At 43.6% G+C, this 22,815-nt stretch overlaps 1 protein-coding gene across 1 annotated transcript in view; it reads right to left on the bottom strand.

The window, feature by feature from the left end:
- The window catches only part of MCCC2 (methylcrotonyl-CoA carboxylase subunit 2), a 159,627-nt gene that overhangs the window by 22,985 nt on the left and 113,827 nt on the right, over nucleotides 1-22,815 (bottom strand). Inside the window, exons 13-14 of the mRNA XM_044276046.1 lie at nucleotides 21,188-21,254; nucleotides 277-433 (exon numbers count right to left, since the gene is read on the bottom strand). Of these exons, the coding sequence (XP_044131981.1) occupies nucleotides 277-433; nucleotides 21,188-21,254 (224 nt within the window). The remainder of the gene's footprint in view (nucleotides 1-276; nucleotides 434-21,187; nucleotides 21,255-22,815) is intronic.

The following is a 22,815-nucleotide window of genomic DNA, read 5'->3' as shown; positions in this document are numbered from 1 at the left end:
TGCATGGAGTTTGTATGTTCTCCCCGTGTTTGCGTGGGTTTCCTACGGGTTCTCCGGTTTCCTCCCACACTCCAAAAGACCTACTGATAGGGACCTTAGATTGTGAGCCCCATTGGGGACAGCGAGTAATGATAATGTCTAATGCGCTGCGGAGTATATAAGTAAAATAATAATAATACCTTCTTGCTATTTCTCATTTATATTTTGGCCTCATTTTTTATTTATTTTTTACAATACCTGGTTGTTGCTGTTTATTGCTTAGTTAGAAGCACTAACCTGTAAGCTCTACCGCACATCCCATAATTCCCGGCACCATAGGAGCCTCCGATAATAACAGTAATTTTTGGTACACTGGCGCATGCAACAGCAGTCACCATCTTAGCTCCATCCTTGGCTATTCCTCCTGCTTCATAATCTCGGCCAACCATGAAACCTGAAACAAATATGTTCACCAGATATTAACTAAAGCCAAAAGTGAACAATCCAGTCAAAGGAGTTAGTCCCTACAGTTACAGGGCCATACCTCTTGAACTTTTCCACATTTGTTCCCGATACACAAACTTAAATGTTCACGGACGCTCTACATACAATCTGACTGAGCTTGAGCTATTTTGCAAAGAAGAACGGGCAAAAATTTCCACCTCTACATATAAAAAGCTGGTAGAAACATACCCCAAAAGACTTGCAGCGAAAGATGGTCCCCCAAAAGTATTGACTCAGGGGGGCTGAATATAAATGCACGCCACACTTTCCTTATTATACATTTTGATAACCATGTATCATTTTCTTTCCACTTCACACATACTTGCTACTTTGTGTTGGTCTATCACATAAAATCCTAATAAAATGCATTTAAGTTTGTGGGTGTAACGTGAAAAAATGTATGGAAAAAATTGCAACTTGCTCTATCAGATGCATAAGTTCTGTATATTCTACTACAAGTATTTCTAACTAATTATAAGGGGTTGTCCTATTAGAACATATATTTACTAGGACATATGGATGTCATAGGGAGGTGGCCTCTGCTCGATAATGCAGGCGCTGACAAGAAGTGGCTTTTGTTCTTAAGGACCAAAGCTGTCCATTCATGCAAAATGATCAGCTGTGTGAAGTCCTGGAAGTGGCTCAGCTAGGAGGTAGAAAGGTGTCACCCCACTGCCCACAACCCATCCATGGCCCCTCTCCTCACATGTAGGAAGTGAAGTGTGGGTCACAAGTAAGAGGAGTCAGAAGTCAGAACCAGGAGAACTTTCACTCCAGTGCCTCAGTCTATTGCCCATGTGCGGGTAGTACATTATATTCCATTATACTATAGTCTTAGTATCGTATATTATATACCAGTAGTATATACCAGTAGTACCATTATTATGCCACTTGTAATATACCAGCAGCACCACCATTATACCTGTAATATACTGGTACAACTGCAAAAAAAAGGTCAGTCAGCACATCCCAAAACGCAGGTGCACGCTGCCATGGCTAAAAACACGAAGAAAAAAAAAAAAAAAAAAAAACACAATACAACAGCACACTGCAAACCAAATAAGGCTACTTTCACACTTGCGGCAGTGTGATCCGGCAAGCAGTTCCGTCGTCGGAACTGCCTGCCGGATCCGCTGATCTGGATGTGACTGAAAGCATTTGTGAGACGCATCCAGGTGCGGATCCGTCTCACAAATGCATTGCAAGAAAGGATCCGTCTCTCCGCTTGTCATGCGCAGAACAGAAGGACAGGTCCGGCATTCCAGTATTTTGAATGCTGGATCCGGCACTAATACATTCCTATGGGGAAAAATGCCGGATCCGGCATTCAGGCAAGTCTTCAGTTTTTTTCGCCGGAGATAAAACTGTAGCATGCTACGGTTTTCTCTTTTGCCTGATCAGTCAAAATGACTGAACTGAAGACATCCTGATGCATCCTGAACGGATTGCTCTCTATTCAGAATGAATGGGGATAAAACTGATCAGTTCTTTTCCAGTATAGAGCCCCTGTGACGGAACTCTATGCCAGAAAAGAAAAATGATAGTGTGAAAGTACCCTAAAGTACAATAATGCCATAGCTATAGAAAATATTCTGGTGCTAATGCTACGCTTATTTTGTAAATTTTAGATTCTTGGCAAATACATTTTGTACGAAAATTATTTGGGCCCGTCTGCCAAACGTCAAGGTGACCTCTATAAGACTGTAACCTAACACTAAATACTACCCGTTATGTGCCACAATGGCCACCATAAAATTCAGGGAGTGCAGGTTCCACATGCATGCTGGGTCCACTCTGTTTTTTACAATTTTTGGTGCCATGATGACCTTCATTAAATCCAGGGAATGCAGGTACCAACATGCCTGCTGAGCCCACTCTATACCTCTCCTGGTGCCCGACAGGTTCCAATGAATGCAATGAGAGCAGGCCACAGCTTTATACCGAGACTAATTCGAATCAGCCTATGGGGCAGACAGGCTGGTCAGGGGTGCAAGACCAACTGGAGTCAGCCACAACTCCAGCTCAGTACAACTGCAAAAAGAGGGGGTCAGTCAGCACATCCCAATGCGCAATGGCAGATGGGTCCAAATAATTTTGTACAAAATATATTTGCCAAGAATTTCAAATTTACAAAATAAGCATAGCATTAGAACCAGAATATTTTCTATAACTATGGCATTATTGTACTTTATTTGGTTTGCAGAGTGCTGTTGCATTGTGTTTTCTTTGTAATATACCGGTACCATTATTACACCATAGGTAATATACCTGTACAATCATTATAACACCTGTAACATACCTGGAGTACCACTATTACACTACCTGTAATATACCAGTACCATTTTTACAACACCTGTAATATACCAGGGGCACCACTGGTACTGCAGTGCAAAATATGGACCTTCCCTAGGAAGTAAAGCAAAAACTCACTTCAGACCATATTCACACTAGTGTCATGGATTATGTTTATATATAACAGAGCAATGACTGGTGAATACTGATGGTTTCCCTATCAGAGTTCCAGTATTTCTTATCGCAAAAGTAGTGCTGCAGGCTGTGCTATAAAAATGACCAAAAATACCTAAAGCAAAAACTTATACTACCTGTAATATATCAGTTCCATTATTACACCACATGTAATATACAAGCAGCACCACCATTATACCACCTGTAACACTGTATAACAGTACCATTATTATACCCCCTATAATACACCAGCAGCACCACCATTATACCACCTGTAATATCCCAGTACCATCATTATACCAATCGTAATATACAAGCACCACCACCATTATACCATCTTTAATATACCAGTCCCATCATTATACCAGCTGTAATAAACAAGCAGCACCACTTATATGACCTATAATATACCAGTACCATCATTATATCAACTGTAATAAACAAGCAGAACCACCATTATACCACCTATAATACACCAGTACCATAATTATACCACCTATAATATAACAGTACCATTATTATATCAACTGTAATAAACAAGCAGCACCACCATTATACCACCTATAATACACCAGTACCATAATTATACCACCTATAATATAACAGTACCATTATTATACCACCGGTAATATACTAGCAGCGAGACCATTATACCACCTGTAATATACCAGTACCCACCTATAATATACAAGCAGCACCATTATACTACCTGTCATATACCAGTACCATCATTAAACCACCTGTAATATACCAGCAGCACCACCATTATACGAACTGCAATGAACCAGTACCATAATTATACACCTGTAATATACCAGTACCATTATTATACCACTTGTAATATACCAGTACCATCATTATACCACCTGTAATATACAAGTAGCACACCAGTGCTGTATTTGTTTGGCGCTGCTGGGGAGACATTTAGCACTGCAATGCACTACACTGTACTTGGTTCGTCAGGGGATGCATTTTGATCCACAATGTGGCATGTAGAGCTGCTGGGCTGCACTGTGGGGTCTGGTCCTGCTGGGAATGTATGTTATACCATTGAGGGTATTTTGCATGGCAGTATTTGATTGGCAGAGCTGGGGCTAATATGGGTGCTAAACAGGTGGTACTTGGAGCTGTACGGGGGTATTATGTGTGCTGCATGGTAGTATTTGTTTGCTGGTGAGGCCCTGTCATCTCCATTGGTTTGCTGGCGAATCCCACTTAGAAAATGTTTAAGAAGTCCTGTGCTGTCCCAGCTGTGGCTCTCATTTACAATTCATCATATTTGTAGCGTATATCTGTTCTCCACTACACTTAGTGTACTTTGCTGCCATCTAGTGGCTACTGATATATTTGGTTTTATGAAGTTCTCTCTGTTATTTCATTATGTCATTCATCTTATAACCCCTCCTCCTTTGTGAGCTCACATTCTAAATCCTTCAGTCTTTTCCTGTTTGTCAGATATGTTTTACAGAACTGCAGATAGGATTTTCCTTTTACCCCTATCATCCCTTCTCAATTTCGAAGGCACATCAAAACACGCGCTGGGGTAGCGCCCACCATTGACCACACTTACATATAGAAACATAGTTTCTTTACTTTATGTCTGGACATAGTTATTCCCATTTGGGCTTGGATGTAGTTACATTGTTTACAGGGCATTACCCAGTGGATGCAGTTCAGTCAACTGATCTCTGGATGGTGTTTTCTCTGTCACCTATCCTTGCATCATGTGATTTTTAATAATACTATTTTTATTTTTGTATACATAATAAAGCTTTGTTATATTTTATGGGTACATTGTGGGCTCATTTGCCTGTACCATGGTTATCATATCAGATTTGGGTATTGCTCAAGAACAATCCAATTATACCGTACACTGTTTATTTAGGTGTTATAGATGCTTGGCCTGTTTGGTTTCTTTTGTTTACATCATTTCTCAAGGTACTTTCAATAAATTGCCTAAAGGCATATCTATTGCATCTCCCTCACTGGAATTCCACATACAACTGGTGTTGCTAGGGGAATGAGTATAGCCAGTTAACTGTCTTCCACTGCTTGTACAAAAAATTGCAACTCACAGTCATAAGATACTTCTCTCACTTACATCAGTGACAGGATGAGGCCTCGCATGAAGAGGTTCATTTGTACTGTATTTTCCTATGCCTGTGTGCATGAGTCTATAGCCATACATTTTTGAACACGTGAGACAGACACCAAGGTTAAGGAGGTGTATTTGTTTCCTTCTGTTTTCCACACAGCCAAAATAACGTGCCTAAGCTCGCTTTTTAATGCTGACCACACACAGCCTTTCACCTTTATTCCAAATGCCTAACCTTTTACTCTGTGTGACATTAGAGTCACTTCTTGTGTTTACGTCTTAAAGGGAACCTGTCATCAACTTTATGCTGAGCTCACTTGAGGGCAACATAAAATAGTGACAGACATGCTGATCTCAGCGGTGTGTCACTCATGAGCTAAAAGTAAGTGGTTGCTGAGAACCAGCATCATAATCACTGCAGCCCAGGCCTGGAAAAGAGTCACACCTACTTGAGAAGAGTCATGGTTATTCATATCTCCTGCTCTCTCCCCATCTGCTGATGATTGGCAGTTCTCTCCTAGAGGGAAAGGGAGAAAACTAGGTAGAAGACTGTCAGTCATCAGCAGGTGGGCAGGAGAGCAGGAATTCATCAATAACCATGACTCTTCTCAGGTGGCCGGGACTCTTTTCCAGGCCCAGTCTGCAATGATTGTGATGTTGGTTCTCAGCAACCACTTACTTTTAAATGACAGACCGCTGAAATCAACTCACCTGACCCGTGTCTACTTTATGTTGCTGTTAGTATTGGCAGCATAAAGTTGATGACAGGTTCCCTTTAAACAATCAATGAGAATACATGTGATTTCCACTTTGTATCTGATAAATACAAAGGGAAATGTTCTTTTTCTGAACAACATAAGTCTCAGCTGTACCAGGAATACAATGAATAAGCAGTTTCATTTTAATAGATTAATTTGAACACAGGCTCTTGGAGACACTAGTCTATTGCGTCAGCCAGTCCTCAGAACTTTATCCTAACAAAGCAACCCAAAAAATAAATATGGTCCATCAGAGCAGATGGTTTCTACAAGGGTCTATTACTCATCAACCTGGTAAGTGCATCTAAACACAGATAAGATTTTTATGCTATAAGCTATACTAGGGTTGAGACCATGTAAATGACTACACTCATAGTGCTGAGGTATACGTCCGCACTATAAAAACATGTGCTCCAGAACTGTGAAGACACATTAGTACTGAAAGTTTCACAACAGCTAAACATTATAATAACGTTATAATAAGTTGCTATCCAGTAATTATAAACAATAGCTAAACATACTTATTAGATGGTAACTAGAGTTGAGCGAACACCTGGATGTTCGGGTTCGAGAAGTTCGGCTGAACATCCCGGAAATGTTCGGGTTCGGGATCCGAACCCGATCCGAACTTCGTCCCGAACCCGAACCCCATTGAAGTCAATGGGGACCCGAACTTTTCGGCACTAAAACAGCTGTAAAACAGCCCAGGAAAGGGCTAGAGGGCTGCAAAAGGCAGCAACATGTAGGTAAATCCCCTGCAAACAAATGTGGATAGGGAAATTAATTAAAATAAAAATTAAATAAATAAAAATTAACCAAAATCAATTGGAGAGAGGTTCCATAGCAGAGAATCTGGCTTCCCGTCACCCACCACTGGAACAGTCCATTCTCAGATATTTAGGCCCCGGCACCCAGGCAGAGGAGAGAGGTCCCGTAACAGAGAATCTGTCTTCATGTCAGCAGAGAATTAGTCTGCATGTCATAGCAGAGAATGAGGCTTCACGTCAGCCACCACTGCAACAGTCCATTGGCATATATTTAGGCCTAGCACACAGGCAGAGGAGAGAGGTCCCGTAACAGAGAATCTGGCTTCATGTCAGCAGAGAATCAGTCTGCATGTCATAGCAGAGAATGAGGCTTCACGTCAGCCACCACTGCAACAGTCCATTGGCATATATTTAGGCCCAGCACACACACAGGCAGAGGAGAGAGGTCCCGTAACAGAGAATCTGTCTTCATGTCAGCAGAGAATTAGTCTGCATGTCATAGCAGAGAATGAGGCTTCACGTCACCCACCACTGCAACAGTCCATTGGCATATATTTAGGCCTAGCACACAGGCAGAGCAGAGAGGTCCCGTAACAGACAATCTGGCTTCATGACAGCAGAGAATCAGTCTGCATGTCATAGCAGAGAATGAGGCTTCACGTCACCCACCACTGCAACAGTCCATTGGCATATATTTAGGCCTAGCACACAGGCAGAGGAGAGAGGTCCCGTAACAGAGAATCTGTCTTCATGTCAGCAGAGAATCAGTCTGCATGTCATAGCAGAGAATGAGGCTTCACGTCAGCCACCACTGCAACAGTCCATTGGCATATATTTAGGCCTAGCACACAGGCAGAGCAGAGAGGTCCCGTAACAGACAATCTGGCTTCATGACAGCAGAGAATCAGTCTGCATGTCATAGCAGAGAATGAGGCTTCACGTCACCCACCACTGCAACAGTCCATTGGCATATATTTAGGCCTAGCACACAGGCAGAGCAGAGAGGTCCCGTAACAGACAATCTGACTTCATGTCAGCAGAGAATCAGTCTGCATGTCATAGCAGAGAATGAGGCTTCACGTCACCCACCACTGCAACAGTCCATTGGCATATATTTAGGCCTAGCACACAGGCAGAGCAGAGAGGTCCCGTAACAGACGATCTGGCTTCATGTCAGCAGAGAATCAGTCTGCATGTCATAGCAGAGAATCAGGCTTCACGTCAGCCACCACTGCAACAGTCCATTGTCATAAATTTAGGCCCAGCACCCAGGCAGAGGAGAGAGGTCCCGTAACAGACAATCTGGCTTCATGTCAGCAGAGAATTAGTCTTCATATCATAGCAGAGAATCAGGCTTCATGTCAGCCACCACTGCAACAGTCCATTGGCATATATTTAGGCCTAGCACACAGGCAGAGGAGAGGTTCATTCAACTTTGGGTAGCATCGCAATATAATGGTAAAATGAAAATAAAAATAGGATTGAATGAGGAAGTGCCCTGGAGTCCAATAATATATGGTTATGGGGAGGTAGTTAATGTCTAATCTGGACAAGGGACGGACAGGTCCTGTGGGATCCATGCCTGGTTCATTTTTATGAACGTCAGCTTGTCCACATTGGCTGTAGACAGGCGGCTGCGTTTGTCTGTAATGACGCCCCCTGCCGTGCTGAATACACGTTCAGACAAAACGCTGGCTGCCGGGCAGGCCAGCACCTCCAAGGCATAAAAGGCTAGCTCTGGCCACGTGGACAATTTAGAGACCCAGAAGTTGAATGGGGCCGAACCATCAGTCAGTACGTGGAGGGGTGTGCACACGTACTGTTCCACCATGTTAGTGAAATGTTGCCTCCTGCTAACACGTTGCGTATCAGGTGGTGGTGCAGTTAGCTGTGGCGTGTTGACAAAAGTTTTCCACATCTCTGCCATGCTAACCCTGCCCTCAGAGGAGCTGGCCGTGACACAGCTGCCTTGGCGACCTCTTGCTCCTCCTCTGCCTTGGCCTTGGGCTTCCACTTGTTCCCCTGTGACATTTGGGAATGCTCTCAGTAGCGCGTCTACCAACGTGCGCTTGTACTCGCGCATCTTCCTATCACGCTCCAGTGCAGGAAGTAAGGTGGGCACATTGTCTTTGTAGCGTGGATCCAGCAGGGTGGCAACCCAGTAGTCCGCACAGGTTAAAATGTGGGCAACTCTGCTGTCGTTGCGCAGGCACTGCAGCATGTAGTCGCTCATGTGTGCCAGGCTGCCCAGGGGTAAGGACAAGCTGTCCTCTGTGGGAGGCGTATCGTCATCGTCCTGCCTTTCCCCCCAGCCACGCACCAGTGATGGACCCGAGCTGCGTTGGGTGCCACCCCGCTGTGACCATGCTTCATCCTCATCCTCCTCCACCTCCTCCTCATCCTCGTCCTCCTCGTCCTCCAGTAGTGGGCCCTGGCTGGCCACATTTGTACCTGGCCTCTGCTGTTGCAAAAAACCTCCCTCTGAGTCACTTCGAAGAGACTGGCCTGAAAGTGCTAAAAATGACCCCTCTTCCTCATCCTCCTCCTCCTCCTCCTGGGCCACCTCCTGTTCCATCATCGCCCTAAGTGTTTTCTCAAGGAGACATAGAAGTGGTATTGTAACGCTGATAACGGTGTCATCGCCACTGGCCATGTTGGTGGAGTACTCGAAACAGCGCAACAGGGCACACAGGTCTCGCATGGAGGCCCAGTCATTGGTGGTGAAGTGGTGCTGTTCTGTAGTGCGACTGACCCGTGCGTGCTGCAGCTGAAACTCCACTATGGCCTGCTGCTGCTCGCACAGTCTGTCCAGCATGTGCAAGGTGGAGTTCCACCTGGTGGGCACGTCGCATATGAGGCGGTGAGCGGGAAGGCCGAAGTTACGCTGTAGCGCAGACAGGCGAGCAGCGGCAGGATGTGAACGCCGGAAGCGCGAACAGACGGCCCGCACTTTATGCAGCAGCTCTGACATGTCGGGGTAGTTGTGAATGAACTTCTGCACCACCAAATTCAGCACATGCGCCAAGCAAGGGATGTGCGTCAAATTGGCTAGTCCCAGAGCTGCAACGAGATTTCGCCCATTATCACACACCACCAGGCCGGGCTTGAGGCTCACCGGCAGCAACCACTCGTCGGTCTGTTGTTCAATACCCCGCCACAACTCCTGTGCGGTGTGGGGCCTGTCCCCCAAACATATGAGTTTCAGAATGGCCTGCTGACGTTTACCCCGGGCTGTGCTGAAGTTGGTGGTGAAGGTGTGTGGCTGACTGGATGAGCAGGTGGAAGAAGAGGAGGAGGAAGCCGAGAAGGAGGAGGTGGCAACAGGAGGCAAAGAATGTTGCCCTGCGATCCTTGGCGGCGGCAGGACGTGCGCCAAACAGCTCTCCGCCTGGGGCCCAGCTGCCACTACATTTACCCAGTGTGCAGTTAGGGAGATATAGCGTCCCTGGCCGTGCTTACTGGTCCACGTATCTGTGGTTAGGTGGACCTTGCTACAGATGGCTTTGCGCAGTGCACACTTGATTTTATCGGATACTTGGTTGTGCAGGGAAGGCACGGCTCTCTTGGAGAAGTAGTGCCGGCTGGGAACAACATACTGTGGGACAGCAAGCGACATGAGCTGTTTGAAGCTGTCTGTGTCCACCAGCCTAAATGACAGCATTTCATAGGCCAGTAGTTTAGAAATGCTGGCATTCAGGGCCAGGGATCGAGGGTGGCTAGGTGGGAATTTACGCTTTCTATCAAATGTTTGTGAGATGGAGAGCTGAACGCTGGCGTGTGACATGGTTGAGACGCTTGGTGACGGAGGTGGTGGTGGTGGTGTTGGTGGTACATCCCCTGTTTGCTGGGCGGCAGGTGCCAACGTTCCTCCAGAGGCGGAGGAAGAGGCCGAGGCGGCAGCAGCAGAATAGGCCGAGGCGGCAGCAGCAGAAGAGGTAGCAGGGGGAGCCTGAGTGACTTCCTTGGTTTTAAGGTGTTTACTCCACTGCAGTTCATGCTTTGCATGCAGGTGCCTGGTCATGCAGGTTGTGCTCAGGTTCAGAACGTTAATGCCTCGCTTCAGGCTCTGATGGCACAGCGTGCAAACCACTCGGGTCTTGTCGTCAGCACATTGTTTGAAGAAGTGCCATGCCAGGGAACTCCTTGAAGCTGCCTTTGAGGTGCTCGGTCCCAGATGGCGGCGGTCAGTAGCAGGCGGAGTCTCTTGGCGGCGGGTGTTCTGCTTTTGCCCACTGCTCCCTCTTTTGCTACGCTGTTGGCTCGGTCTCACCACTGCCTCTTCCTCCGAACTGTGAAAGTCAGTGGCACGACCTTCATTCCATGTGGGGTCTAGGACCTCATCGTCCCCTGCATCGTCTTCCACCCAGTCTTGATCCCTGACCTCCTGTTCAGTCTGCACACTGCAGAAAGACGCAGCAGTTGGCACCTGTGTTTCGTCATCATCAGAGACATGCTGAGGTGGTATTCCCATGTCCTCATCATCAGGAAACATAAGTGGTTGTGCGTCAGTGCATTCTATGTCTTTCACCGCTGGGGAAGGGCTAGGTGGATGCCCTTGGGAAACCCTGCCAGCGGAGTCTTCAAACAGCATAAGAGACTGCTGCATAACTTGAGGCTGAGACAGTTTCCCTGGTATGCATGGGGGTGATGTGACAGACTGATGGGGTTGGTTTTCAGGCGCCATCTGTGCGCTTTCTGCAGAAGACTGGGTGGGAGATAATGTGAACGTGCTGGATCCACTGTCGGCCACCCAATTGACTAATGCCTGTACCTGCTCAGGCCTTACCATCCTTAGAACGGCATTGGGCCCCACCATATATCGCTGTAAATTCTGGCGGCTACTGGGACCTGAGGTAGTTGGTACACTAGGACGTGTGGATGTGGCAGAACGGCCACGTCCTCTCCCAGCACCAGAGGGTCCACTAACACCACCACGACCATGTCCACGTCCGCGTCCCTTACTAGATGTTTTTCTCATTGTTATGGTTCACCACAACAACAAATATATTATTTGGCCCAATGTATTGTATTCAAATTCAGCGGGATATAAATTTGAGGCCTAGTATTTAGGCGCTGGGTGACCGGTATGGATTTAGTGACAGAATTAGACTTGGAAATGCACAGAAGCGTGTGTGTGAAGTTATTCTGAATGACCCAATGTGCACCTTGAATATTATATACCCTTTTTGGGATAGATTTCAAATAGCTCTGATATAGCAGGAACCACTAAATTATGAAATTGCTAAATTGGGAATTGTACTTCAACCCAGAACAAAAAATGTGCTTTGACGGGCACTAAATAACTTTCCCAGCTACAACAGTACAGCGGTAACGAGAGATTTAGAGGGATTTAAATTTGAGGCCTAGTATTTAGGCGCTGGGTGACAGGTATGGGTTTAGTGACAGAATTAGACTTGGAAATACACAGTAGCGGGTGTGTGTGAAGTTATTCTGAATGACCCAATGTGCACCTTCAATATTATATACCCTTTTTGGGATAGATTTCAAATAGCTCTGATATAGCAGGAACCACTAAATTATGAAATTGCTAAATTGGGAATTGTACTTCAACCCAGAACAAAAAATGTGCTTTGACGGACACTAAATATCTTGCCCAGCAACAACAGTACAGCGGTGGGTAACGAGAGATTTAGAGGGAATTAAATTTGAGGCCTAGTATTTAGGCGCTGGGTCACCGGTATGGATTTAGTGACAGAATTAGACTTGGAAATGCACAGAAGCGTGTGTGTGAAGTTATTCTGAATGACCCTATGTGCACCTTCAATATTATATACCCTTTTAGGGATAGATTTCAAATAGCTCTGATATAGCAGAAACCACTAAATTATGAAATTGCTAAATTGGGAATTGTACTTCAACCCAGAACAAAAAATGTGCTTTGACGGACACTAAATATCTTGCCCAGCAACAACAGTACAGCGGTGGGTAACGAGAGATTTAGAGGGATTTAAATTTGAGGCCTAGTATTTAGGCGCTGGGTGACAGGTATGGGTTTAGTGACAGAATTAGACTTGGAAATACACAGTAGCGGGTGTGTGTGAAGTTATTCTGAATGACCCAATGTGCACCTTCAATATTATATACCCTTTTTGGGATAGATTTCAAATAGCTCTGATATAGCAGGAACCACTAAATTATGAAATTGCTAAATTGGGAATTGTACTTCAACCCAGAACAAAAAATGTGCTTTGACGGACACTAAATATCTTGCCCAGCAACAACAGTACAGTGGTGGGTAACGAGAGATTTAGAGGGATTTAAATTTGAGGCCTAGTATTTAGGCGCTGGGTCACCGGTATGGATTTAGTGACAGAATTAGACTTGGAAATGCACAGAAGCGTGTGTGTGAAGTTATTCTGAATGACCCTATGTGCACCTTCAATATTATATACCCTTTTAGGGATAGATTTCAAATAGCTCTGATATAGCAGAAACCACTAAATTATGAAATTGCTAAATTGGGAATTGTACTTCAACCCAGAACAAAAAATGTGCTTTGACGGACACTAAATATCTTGCCCAGCAACAACAGTACAGCGGTGGGTAACGAGAGATTTAGAGGGATTTAAATTTGAGGCCTAGTATTTAGGCGCTGGGTCACCGGTATGGATTTAGTGACAGAATTAGACTTGGAAATGCACAGAAGCGTGTGTGTGAAGTTATTCTGAATGACCCTATGTGCACCTTCAATATTATATACCCTTTTAGGGATAGATTTCAAATAGCTCTGATATAGCAGAAACCACTAAATTATGAAATTGCTAAATTGGGAATTGTACTTCAACCCAGAACAAAAAATGTGCTTTGACGGACACTAAATATCTTGCCCAGCAACAACAGTACAGCGGTGGGTAACGAGAGATTTAGAGGGATTTAAATTTGAGGCCTAGTATTTAGGCGCTGGGTGACAGGTATGGGTTTAGTGACAGAATTAGACTTGGAAATACACAGTAGCGGGTGTGTGTGAAGTTATTCTGAATGACCCAATGTGCACCTTCAATATTATATACCCTTTTTGGGATAGATTTCAAATAGCTCTGATATAGCAGGAACCACTAAATTATGAAATTGCTAAATTGGGAATTGTATTTCAACCCAGAACAAGAAATGTGCTTGAACGGACACTAAATAACTCGCCCAGCTACAGCACTAGGGACAGATTTAGCTGGATATAAATTTGAGGCCTAGTATTTAGGCGCTGGGTGACCGGTATGGATTTAGTGACAGAATTAGACTGGGATATGGCCAAAAAATGAACAGACTATTGCTGGTTAAATGCACTTGGTGTGACAGCTTCACCCTGATGTAGGCTTTAGCCAAAAAACAACCACACCATTGAGGGTTAAATGCACTTGGTGACAGGCGCAGCTTGCCCCTGATTTTGTATATGGCCAAAAAATGAACAGACTATTGCTGGTTAAATGCACTTGGTGTGACAGCTTCACCCTGATGTAGGCTTTAGCCAAAAAACAACCACACCATTGAGGGTTAAATGCACTTGGTGACAGGCGCAGCTTGCCCCTGATTTTGTATATGGCCAAAAAATGAACAGACTATTGCTGGTTAAATGCACTTGGTGTGACAGCTTCACCCTGATGTAGGCTTTAGCCAAAAAACAACCACACCATTGAGGGTTAAATGCACTTGGTGACAGGCGCAGCTTGCCCCTGATTTTGTATATGGCCAAAAAATGAACAGACTATTGCTGGTTAAATGCACTTGGTGTGACAGCTTCACCCTGATGTAGGCTTTAGCCAAAAAACAACCACACCATTGAGGGTTAAATGCACTTGGTCGCAGCTTGTGCTGGCGCACCACAAGACACAAAATGGCCGCCGATCACCCCAGAAAAATGAGACTGACAAACGGTCTGTGCAGCCTAAAAACAGTGAGCAATTGAGGATCAGCAGCTCAATGATCCACAGCTGCAGATCGATCAGTTAATCAAGTCCTTTGGAGGAGTTAATCTGCCTAATCTCGCCCTACTGTCGCAGCCGCAACCTCTCCCTACGCTAATCAGAGCAGAGTGACGGGCGGCGCTATGTGACTCCAGCTTAAATAGAGGCTGGGTCACATGGTGCTCTGGCCAATCACAGCCATGCCAATAGTAGGCATGGCTGTGATGGCCTCTTGGGGCAAGTAGTATGACGCTTGTTGATTGGCTGCTTTGCAGCCTTTCAAAAAGCGCCAAGAAAGCGTCACAAAAGCGCGAAGAAAGCGACGAACACCGAACCCGAACCCGGACTTTTACGAAAATGTCCGGGTTCGGGTCCGTGTCACGGACACCCCAAAATTCGGTACGAACCCGAACTATACAGTTCGAGTTCGCTCATCCCTAATGGTAACCATTAAAAAAAAGATACGGCATCCCAATTTTCTTTTATTGTTCCAGCATAACAAATCTGAAAGATGAAGCACATTTAACCCCTTAACGTCCAGCGCTCTGTACGGCGCTCTGATCGGGCGGGTGCAGTGGCAGGGGTCCAACCGCCACTGATAGCCGGACCCCTGCTGTATGCTCCTGATGCCGGAGCATTAACCCCGGCACGGCCATGGTCAGCGCTGACTGCGGCACGCGTGGGCTTCAGACGTGTGCAGGGTGTCCATCGGGTCCCCAGGCTGCTGTGACGGGGACCTGATGGCAGGGAAGGCAGCCCGATGCCTTCCTTCGGCATCGTGGCTGTCTTCCGGGAGAGCCTGTGAGATCCAGCCCCCTGCATCTCACAGGCAAGCAGGCTGTAAGTGTATTACACTGGTAATACACTTACAGCCAATGCATAATACAGAAGTATTGTCATGCATTGTAAAGGGGATAAGGCCCCTTAAAAATTGAAGTCCCAGACTGGGACAAAAAATAAAGTGAAAAAAGAAGTAAAAAAAAGTTTGACAAAAAGAAAGTAATTTTATTTATTTTTTTTAATAGGGAAAAAAATAAAAGTAGACATATTCGGTATCACCGTGTCTGTATTGACCGGCTCTATAAAAATATCACATGATTTAACCCCTCAGGTGAACACCATAAAAAAAAAAAAAATCAAAAACTGTGCTAAAAAAATGTCACCTTTACATCACTAAAAGTGCAACACCAAGCGATCAAAAAGGAGTATGCCCCCCCAAAATAGTACCAATCTAACAGTCACCTCATCCCGCAAAAAAATTAGCCCCTACTTAAGACAATCGCGCAAAAAATAAAAAAACTATGGCTCTCAGACTATGGAGACACTAAAACATGATATTTTTTTATTTCAAAAATTATATTATTGTGTAAAACCTAAATAAATAAATAAAAAAGTATGCATATTAGGTATTGCCACGCCCGTAACAACGAGCTCTATAAATATCACATGACCTAACCCCTCGAGTGAACACCGTAAAAAAATAAAAAATAAAAACTGTGTCCAAAAAAGGCATATTTGTCACCTTACATCACAAAAAGTGCAACACCAAGTGATCAAAAAGACGTATGTCCCACAAAATGGTAACAATAAAACAGTCACCTCATTCCGCAAAAAATGAGCCCCTACATAAATAAATCGCTAAAAAAACTAACAAAAAAAATATATAGCTCTCAGAACATTGAAACATTAAAAATGCTATTATTGTGTAAAACTTAAATAAATAAGAAAAAGTAGACATATTAGGTATCGTCACGTCTGTAACTATCTGCTCTATAAAAATGTCACATGACCTAACCAATTATTTTGGTCACCTTGCCCCATAAAGTATAACACTTTATGGGGCAAGGTGACCAAAAAAATTGGTTAGGTCATGTGACATTTTTATAGAGCAGATAGTTACAGACGTGACGATACCTAATATGTCTACTTTTTCTTATACCTAATATGTCTACTTTCAAAAAATCATATGTACCCAAAAATAGCACCAATAAAACTGGCACTTTATCCCCTAATTTCCAAAATGGGGTCACTTTTTGGGAGTTTCTACTGTAAGGGTGCATCAGGGGGGGCTTTAAATAGGAGATGGCATCTAAAAACCAGTTCAGCAAAAACTGCCTTCCAAAAACCATGTGGCGCCCCTTTTCTTCTGCGCCCTACCGTGTGCCCATACAGCAGTTTATGACCACATGTGGGGTGTTTCTGTAAACCACAGAATCAGGGTAATAAATATTGAGTTTTGTTTGGCTGTTAACCCTCGATGTGTTAAAGAATTTTTTTTATTAAAACTGAAAATCTGCCAAAAAAAGTGAAATTAAGAAATTTGATCTCCATTTTCCTTTAATTCTTGTGGAACGCCTAAAGGGTTAACAAAGTTTGTAAAATCAGTTTTAAGTAACTTGAGGGGTGTAGTTTCTACAATGGGGTCATTTATGGGGGTATCCACTGTGTAAGCCTCACAAAGTGACTTCAGACCTGAACTGGTCCTTAAAGGGAATCTGTCACCTGCTTTTACCATTTTAAGCTGTCACTATTGCCATGTTCACTAAAGTACCTTATTTCCTGCAGTCTTCTTTTTACTTTATTTCGTTTCGTCCTTTTGATAAAAAAAGCCCTTTTTCTGATGTGCTAATGAGGCTCCAAGGTGCCCAGAGGGTTGTTTTTTTCCTCTCTGGTGCCCAGTGACGCCCCCCTGCAGTGCCCAGCCCGCCTTAATTTGAATCCCAAGAACGCCTCCTGATCCTCAAATAACCTCCCACAGCCCCGGCAAATGGTTCCGCCCCCTCGCCACGTCATCGTCTACCTTCTAGAAATGCACCGTCCTTCTTCCTGTCGGTGGTCAGAAATCTTGCGCAGGCGCAGTACCGCCTGCGCGATCATCAACCTCCTCAGGGCAACAGCCTTAAAAGTCTCACTGGGCATGCGCCGAGCCCAGTGACGTAATCTGAGCGCTGTTGCCCTGAGGAGGTTGATGATCGCGCAGGCCGCAGGCGGTACTGCGGATGCGCAAGATTTCTGGCCGCCGACAGGAAGAAGGACGGGGAATTTCTAGAAGGTAGACGATGACGTGGCGAGGGGGCGGAACCATTTGACGGGGCTGTAGGAGGTTATTTGAGGATCAGGAGGCGTTCTTGGGATTCAAATTAAGGCGGGCTGGGCACTGCAGGGGGGCGTCACTGGGCACCAGAGAGGAAAAAAACGCCCCTCTGGGCACCTTGGAGCCTCATTAGCATATCATAAAAAGGGCTTTTTTTTAATTAAAAGACCAAACGAAATAAAGTAAGAAGAAGACTGCAGGAAATAAGGTACTTTAGTGAACATGGCAATGGTGACAGCTTAAAATGGTAAAAGCAGGTGACAGATTCCCTTTAAAAAGTGGGTTTTGCTTCTAAAATTCTAAGCCTTCTAACGTCCTAAAAAAATAAAATGACATTTCCAAAATGATGCCAACATAAAGTAGACATATGGGGAATGTTAAGTAATAAATATTTTATGGAGGTATCACTTTCTGTTTTAAAAGCAGAGAAATAGAAATTTTGGTAAATTTGGGATTTTTTCATAAATAAAGGTGAAATATATTGACTCAAATTTATGACTAATCATGAAGTACAATGTGTCACGAAACTTCTCCTGAGTACGGCGATACCACATGTGTGACACTTTTTTGCAGCCTAGGTGGGCAAATGGGCACACATTCCAAAGAGCACCTTTTGGATTTCACAGGGCATTTTTTTACACATTTTGATTTCAAACTACTTCCCACGCATCTGGGCCCTTAAAATGCCAGGGCAGTATAACTACCCCACAAGTGACCCCATTTTGGAAAGAAGACACCCAAAGGTATTCCGTGAGGGGCATGGCAAGTTCCTAGAATTTTTTATTTTTTGTCACAAGTTAGCGGAAAATGATGATTTTTTTTTTTTTTCTTACAAACTCTCATATTCCACTAACTTGTGACAAAAAATAAAAACTTCCATGAACTCACTATGCCCATCATGAAATACCTTGGGGTGTCTTCTTTCCAAAATGGGGTCACTTGTGAGTTATACTGCCCTGGCATTTTAGGGGCCCAGATGCGTGAGAAGTAGTTTGAAATCAAAATCTGTAAAAAATGGCCTGTGAAATCAGAAAGGTGCTCTTTGGAATGTGGGCCCATTTGCCCACCTAGGCTGCAAAAAAGTGTCACACATGTGGTATTGCCGTACTCAGGAGAAGTTGGGGAATGTGTTTTGGGGTGTCATTTTACATATACCCATGCTGGGTGAGAGAAATATCTTGGCAAAAGACAACTTTTACAATTTTTTAATACAAAGTTGGCATTTGACCAAGATATTTCTCTCACCCAGCATGGGTATATGTAAAAATACACCCCAAAACACATTCCCCAACTTCTCCTGAGTACGGCGATACCACGTGTGACACTTTTTTGCAGCCTAGGTGGGCAAATGGGCCCACATTCCAAAGAGCACCTTTCTGATTTCACAGGCCATTTTTTACAGATTTTGATTTCAAACTACTTCTCACGCATCTGGGTCCCTAAAATGCCAGGGCAGTATAACTACCCCACAAGTGACCCCATTTTGGAAAGAAGACACCCCAAGGTATTTCATGATGGGCATAGTGAGTTCATGGAAGTTTTTATTTTTTGTCACAAGTTAGTGGAATATGAGAGTTTGTAAGAAGAAGAAAAAAAAAATCAGAATTTTCCGCTAACTTGTGACAAAAAATAAAAAGTTCTATGAACTCACTATGCCCATCAGCAAATACCTTAGGGTGTCTACTTTCCGAAATGGGGTCATTTGTGGGGTTTTTCTACTGTCTGGGCATTGTAGAACCTCAGGAAACATGACAGGTGCTCAGAAAGTCAGAGCTGCTTCAAAAAGTGGAAATTCACATTCATAGTTTGTAAACGCTATAACTTTTACCCAAACCATTTTTTTTTTTACCCAAACATTTTTTTTTATCAAAGACATGTAGTACAATAAATTTAGCGAAAAATTTATATATGGATGTGGGTTTTTTTTGCTAATTTTTACAACTGAAAGTGAAAAATGTCATTTTTTTTGCAAAAAAATTGTTAAATTTCGATTAATAACAAAAAAGTAAAAATGTCAGCAGCAATGAAATACCACCAAATGAAAGCTCTATTAGTGAGAAGAAAAGGAGGTAAAATTCATTTCGGTGGTAAGTTGCATGACTGAGCAATAAACGGTGAAAGTAGTGTAGTGCAGAAGTGTAAAAAGTGGCCTGGTCATTAAGGGTGTTTCAGCTAGGGGGGCTGAGGTGGTTAAGGGGTTAAAAAGCGTGTTTTTGGAAATTTTCAGAAAAATTTTAGATTTGCTTCTAAACTTCTAAGCCTTCTAAAGTCCCAAAAAAAGAAAATGTCATTTACAAAGTATCACTATCTATTTTAAAAGCAGAGAAATTTTTATTTGAAAACAATCTCAGAATGGCTTGGATAAGTAAAAGTGTTCCAAAGTTATTACCACATAAAGTGACACGTCAGATTTGCAAAAAAAATTACCTGGGCAGAAAGGTGAAAAATGGCCCTGTACTTAAGGGGTTAAATGTTTGATATAAATCTCTCTTTCGGTCTTGTGTTCACAGCTCATTGCAGACCCAAATATATTCATGGTATGTAGTCAGATCCTAAAGTCATATTGCCATTTATATGTCCACTATTTACTGCTAACCTACCAAATGTATGTTAGTAAGAATAAGTAGATCTACGTAAGAATATTAAGATGTTTTTAAAGAGCATTTCCAACGACCTGGCCCCATTCTTTAATTTACTGAGCCCCTGCTTGTTTATTTGTAACCGCTGTATGGACAGGGTTACATGCGCTGCTGCAGCCAATGACTGGCCTCAGCAGTGACGTGTCCCCAAGATGCACATCACTGCTGAATTATATGGCATTCAGTCACTGGCTGCAGGAGCGCACACGAACCCCAACCGACTGGAAGCAAACAGGCCAGAGACTGGAAGATCGACAAACGGAGCCAGGGTGTGGCGAGTAGGATCTTTTCTCATTAGGTACCACACGCTAATTTAAAAGGGTCATACGGTAATCCTGAAAACCCCGGAAATTTTGACCATTTTCAAAAGTTGCCTTTTCATTTTGGATGCATTGCAAAAACTCACTTTAGACTATGTTCACACTAGTGTCATGGATTATGTTTATAACAGAGCTATTGCTGGTGAATACTAATAGCTTCCCTTTCAGGGTTCCAGTATTTCTGACTAAAATAGTGCTGCAGACTGTGCTAAAAAAATATATATGATCAAAAATACCTAAAGCAAAAATCCAGATGCAAGAGTAAACAGCGCCTTAACCTTGCCGTACAACTGGGATAACTGGCGACGATCCCACTATACATATTCAATGGACTGGGAAAGGGGAGAAAGCCGCTACTAGAGCTTCTACCTCTGGCAGTGGCTTATCTCCCTGAGAACAAATAGTACAAGCAGATGAAAAGTTGAAATCCAACTTGCCCGATCCTTACCTCCCCTGACATTTGCTGAAGGCCCCATAAACATTAGATGGTTGTCCAAACCGGCTGAAATTGACAGGTTTGGCAGACCTAGATCTTAGGTGTAGGGCCTGCATTATTATGTGTATTTCTATCTGAAGTTCAAGATCACAACTATTTGTGGTTACTGTGAAAAAATAAGCAAGAAATTACAGAATACAAAATACTGACCTGTAATGTTCTGCAAGAAAAGGAGGGGAATGTTTCTTTGACAGCACAGCTGAATAAAATGGGTGGCCTGTAAAATAAGGTGAGATATTATTACAATCTATCACAATATATGTTATCATAAAGTTACAGTTAACATCTCTTCATTTTTAATAGCTGCATTTATTAGAAGCATTCATCTCAAATATTAATAGCAATAAATTATGGAGGTAAAATGCACAGTCTACAGCATCAACAGAGCTAAAAGCTAGCTATAATGAAAAACAATGGTCCAATTCTCCACCCGGTCCAATTTCCCACATGTTCAATCTATTTTGGTGCAGTAGACATCATCATTATGATGGCCTATCAAACAGTTTGCATAGACACATGTGGTTCACCTGGCTAAAATGCTGGATTTCTTTTATTGATGTGAGGCTCTGTTCCTGAGCTATGATACTTTTTCTTAATTTGCAAATCAGTCACCACTGCTCTTGTTGCACCCAAGCTCTACTCCTTTCTGTGACCAGTCCCTCACTGGCTGCTTTGATTAAAATTGGCCAGGCAGTGGCAAAGCAGCGAGCCAGGGCTGGCCACAGAAAGGAGTGGAGCTTGGAGGACATTTACTAAGCATGTTGCACCAGAATAATGGTGTAAAATGCAGCAAAAAGAATGGCGTTTTGATTTGCATCGAATTTCCATCATAAAGAATGCATCACGCCAGAATCGAGTTAGAAAAGTCAAAGTGGGCCGGGCTATCAAATTGGTGCATATTACGTCTTATTCATCATCCTCTTATCGGCAGAAATGGCTCAAATTGTTGCAGACAATTAAGCCAGCTCGTGTGGTGGTGTTTTGTGTAAAAAGTCACATTCATGGCAGAAAGATGCGACTTTTTGTCAAAAAGTCGCAATTAGGAAAAGAAAACCAACTTGTTATGGGAACAAGTGATAGGTAAGTATTAAAACGTGAAGCATTTAGATCTCTACCATTTATTTGTGACTTGTCACGTATAGATCATATGGGTAGATATGTGTGCCTGTTATCACTCCTCCTTTGTCCTAGTGGCGGTATATATTCCTCCTCCCTATAGTGGCAAAGTGTTGAAGGAGATAATGGACTATGTTGCGTAGCTTCTTTCATGTCCTATCTTAATATTAGGTGATTTTAATACTTATCTATCTGCAAAGTTGGACAGGATAGGAGGGTCGGGTGTGGATAGAGACACAAATTTTTGCCAATGTACTAAGAGAGCTGGATCTACATGATATATGGCGAGTGAGGAATCCGAATATACGCCGGTTCTCCTGTTTTTCAAGCTCTCATCACTCACTCTCTAGGATTGACCTGGCTATAGGCTCCCCAGATATGTTGTCTTTAGTGGTGAATGCTGCCTGTCGAGAAGCTTGTCCGACCATTCCCCTATACAGGTGATGCCCCAGTCGACTTTTTGGAGTCAGCACGTGGAGGCTTAACCCTTTGAGGCTGCAGCTGGTGGATGGGGGGAGATATCACAGAGGAGATATGGGAATTATTTACTAACAATACAGTGACAGCACCTATGAGAGTAGTGTGGGATTCATGCAAGGCACTTATCCGTGGATTATACATCCAGCGGATTAGCCGCCATAAAACAAGGTCCAGGGAAATTC

The sequence above is a fragment of the Bufo gargarizans genome, chromosome 1 (assembly GCF_014858855.1).
Source record: "Bufo gargarizans isolate SCDJY-AF-19 chromosome 1, ASM1485885v1, whole genome shotgun sequence".
In the NCBI taxonomy this organism is placed as follows: domain Eukaryota; kingdom Metazoa; phylum Chordata; class Amphibia; order Anura; family Bufonidae; genus Bufo; species Bufo gargarizans.
Note: the sequence above shows the minus strand (reverse complement) of the source record. Positions and strands in the feature narration are given on the sequence as shown.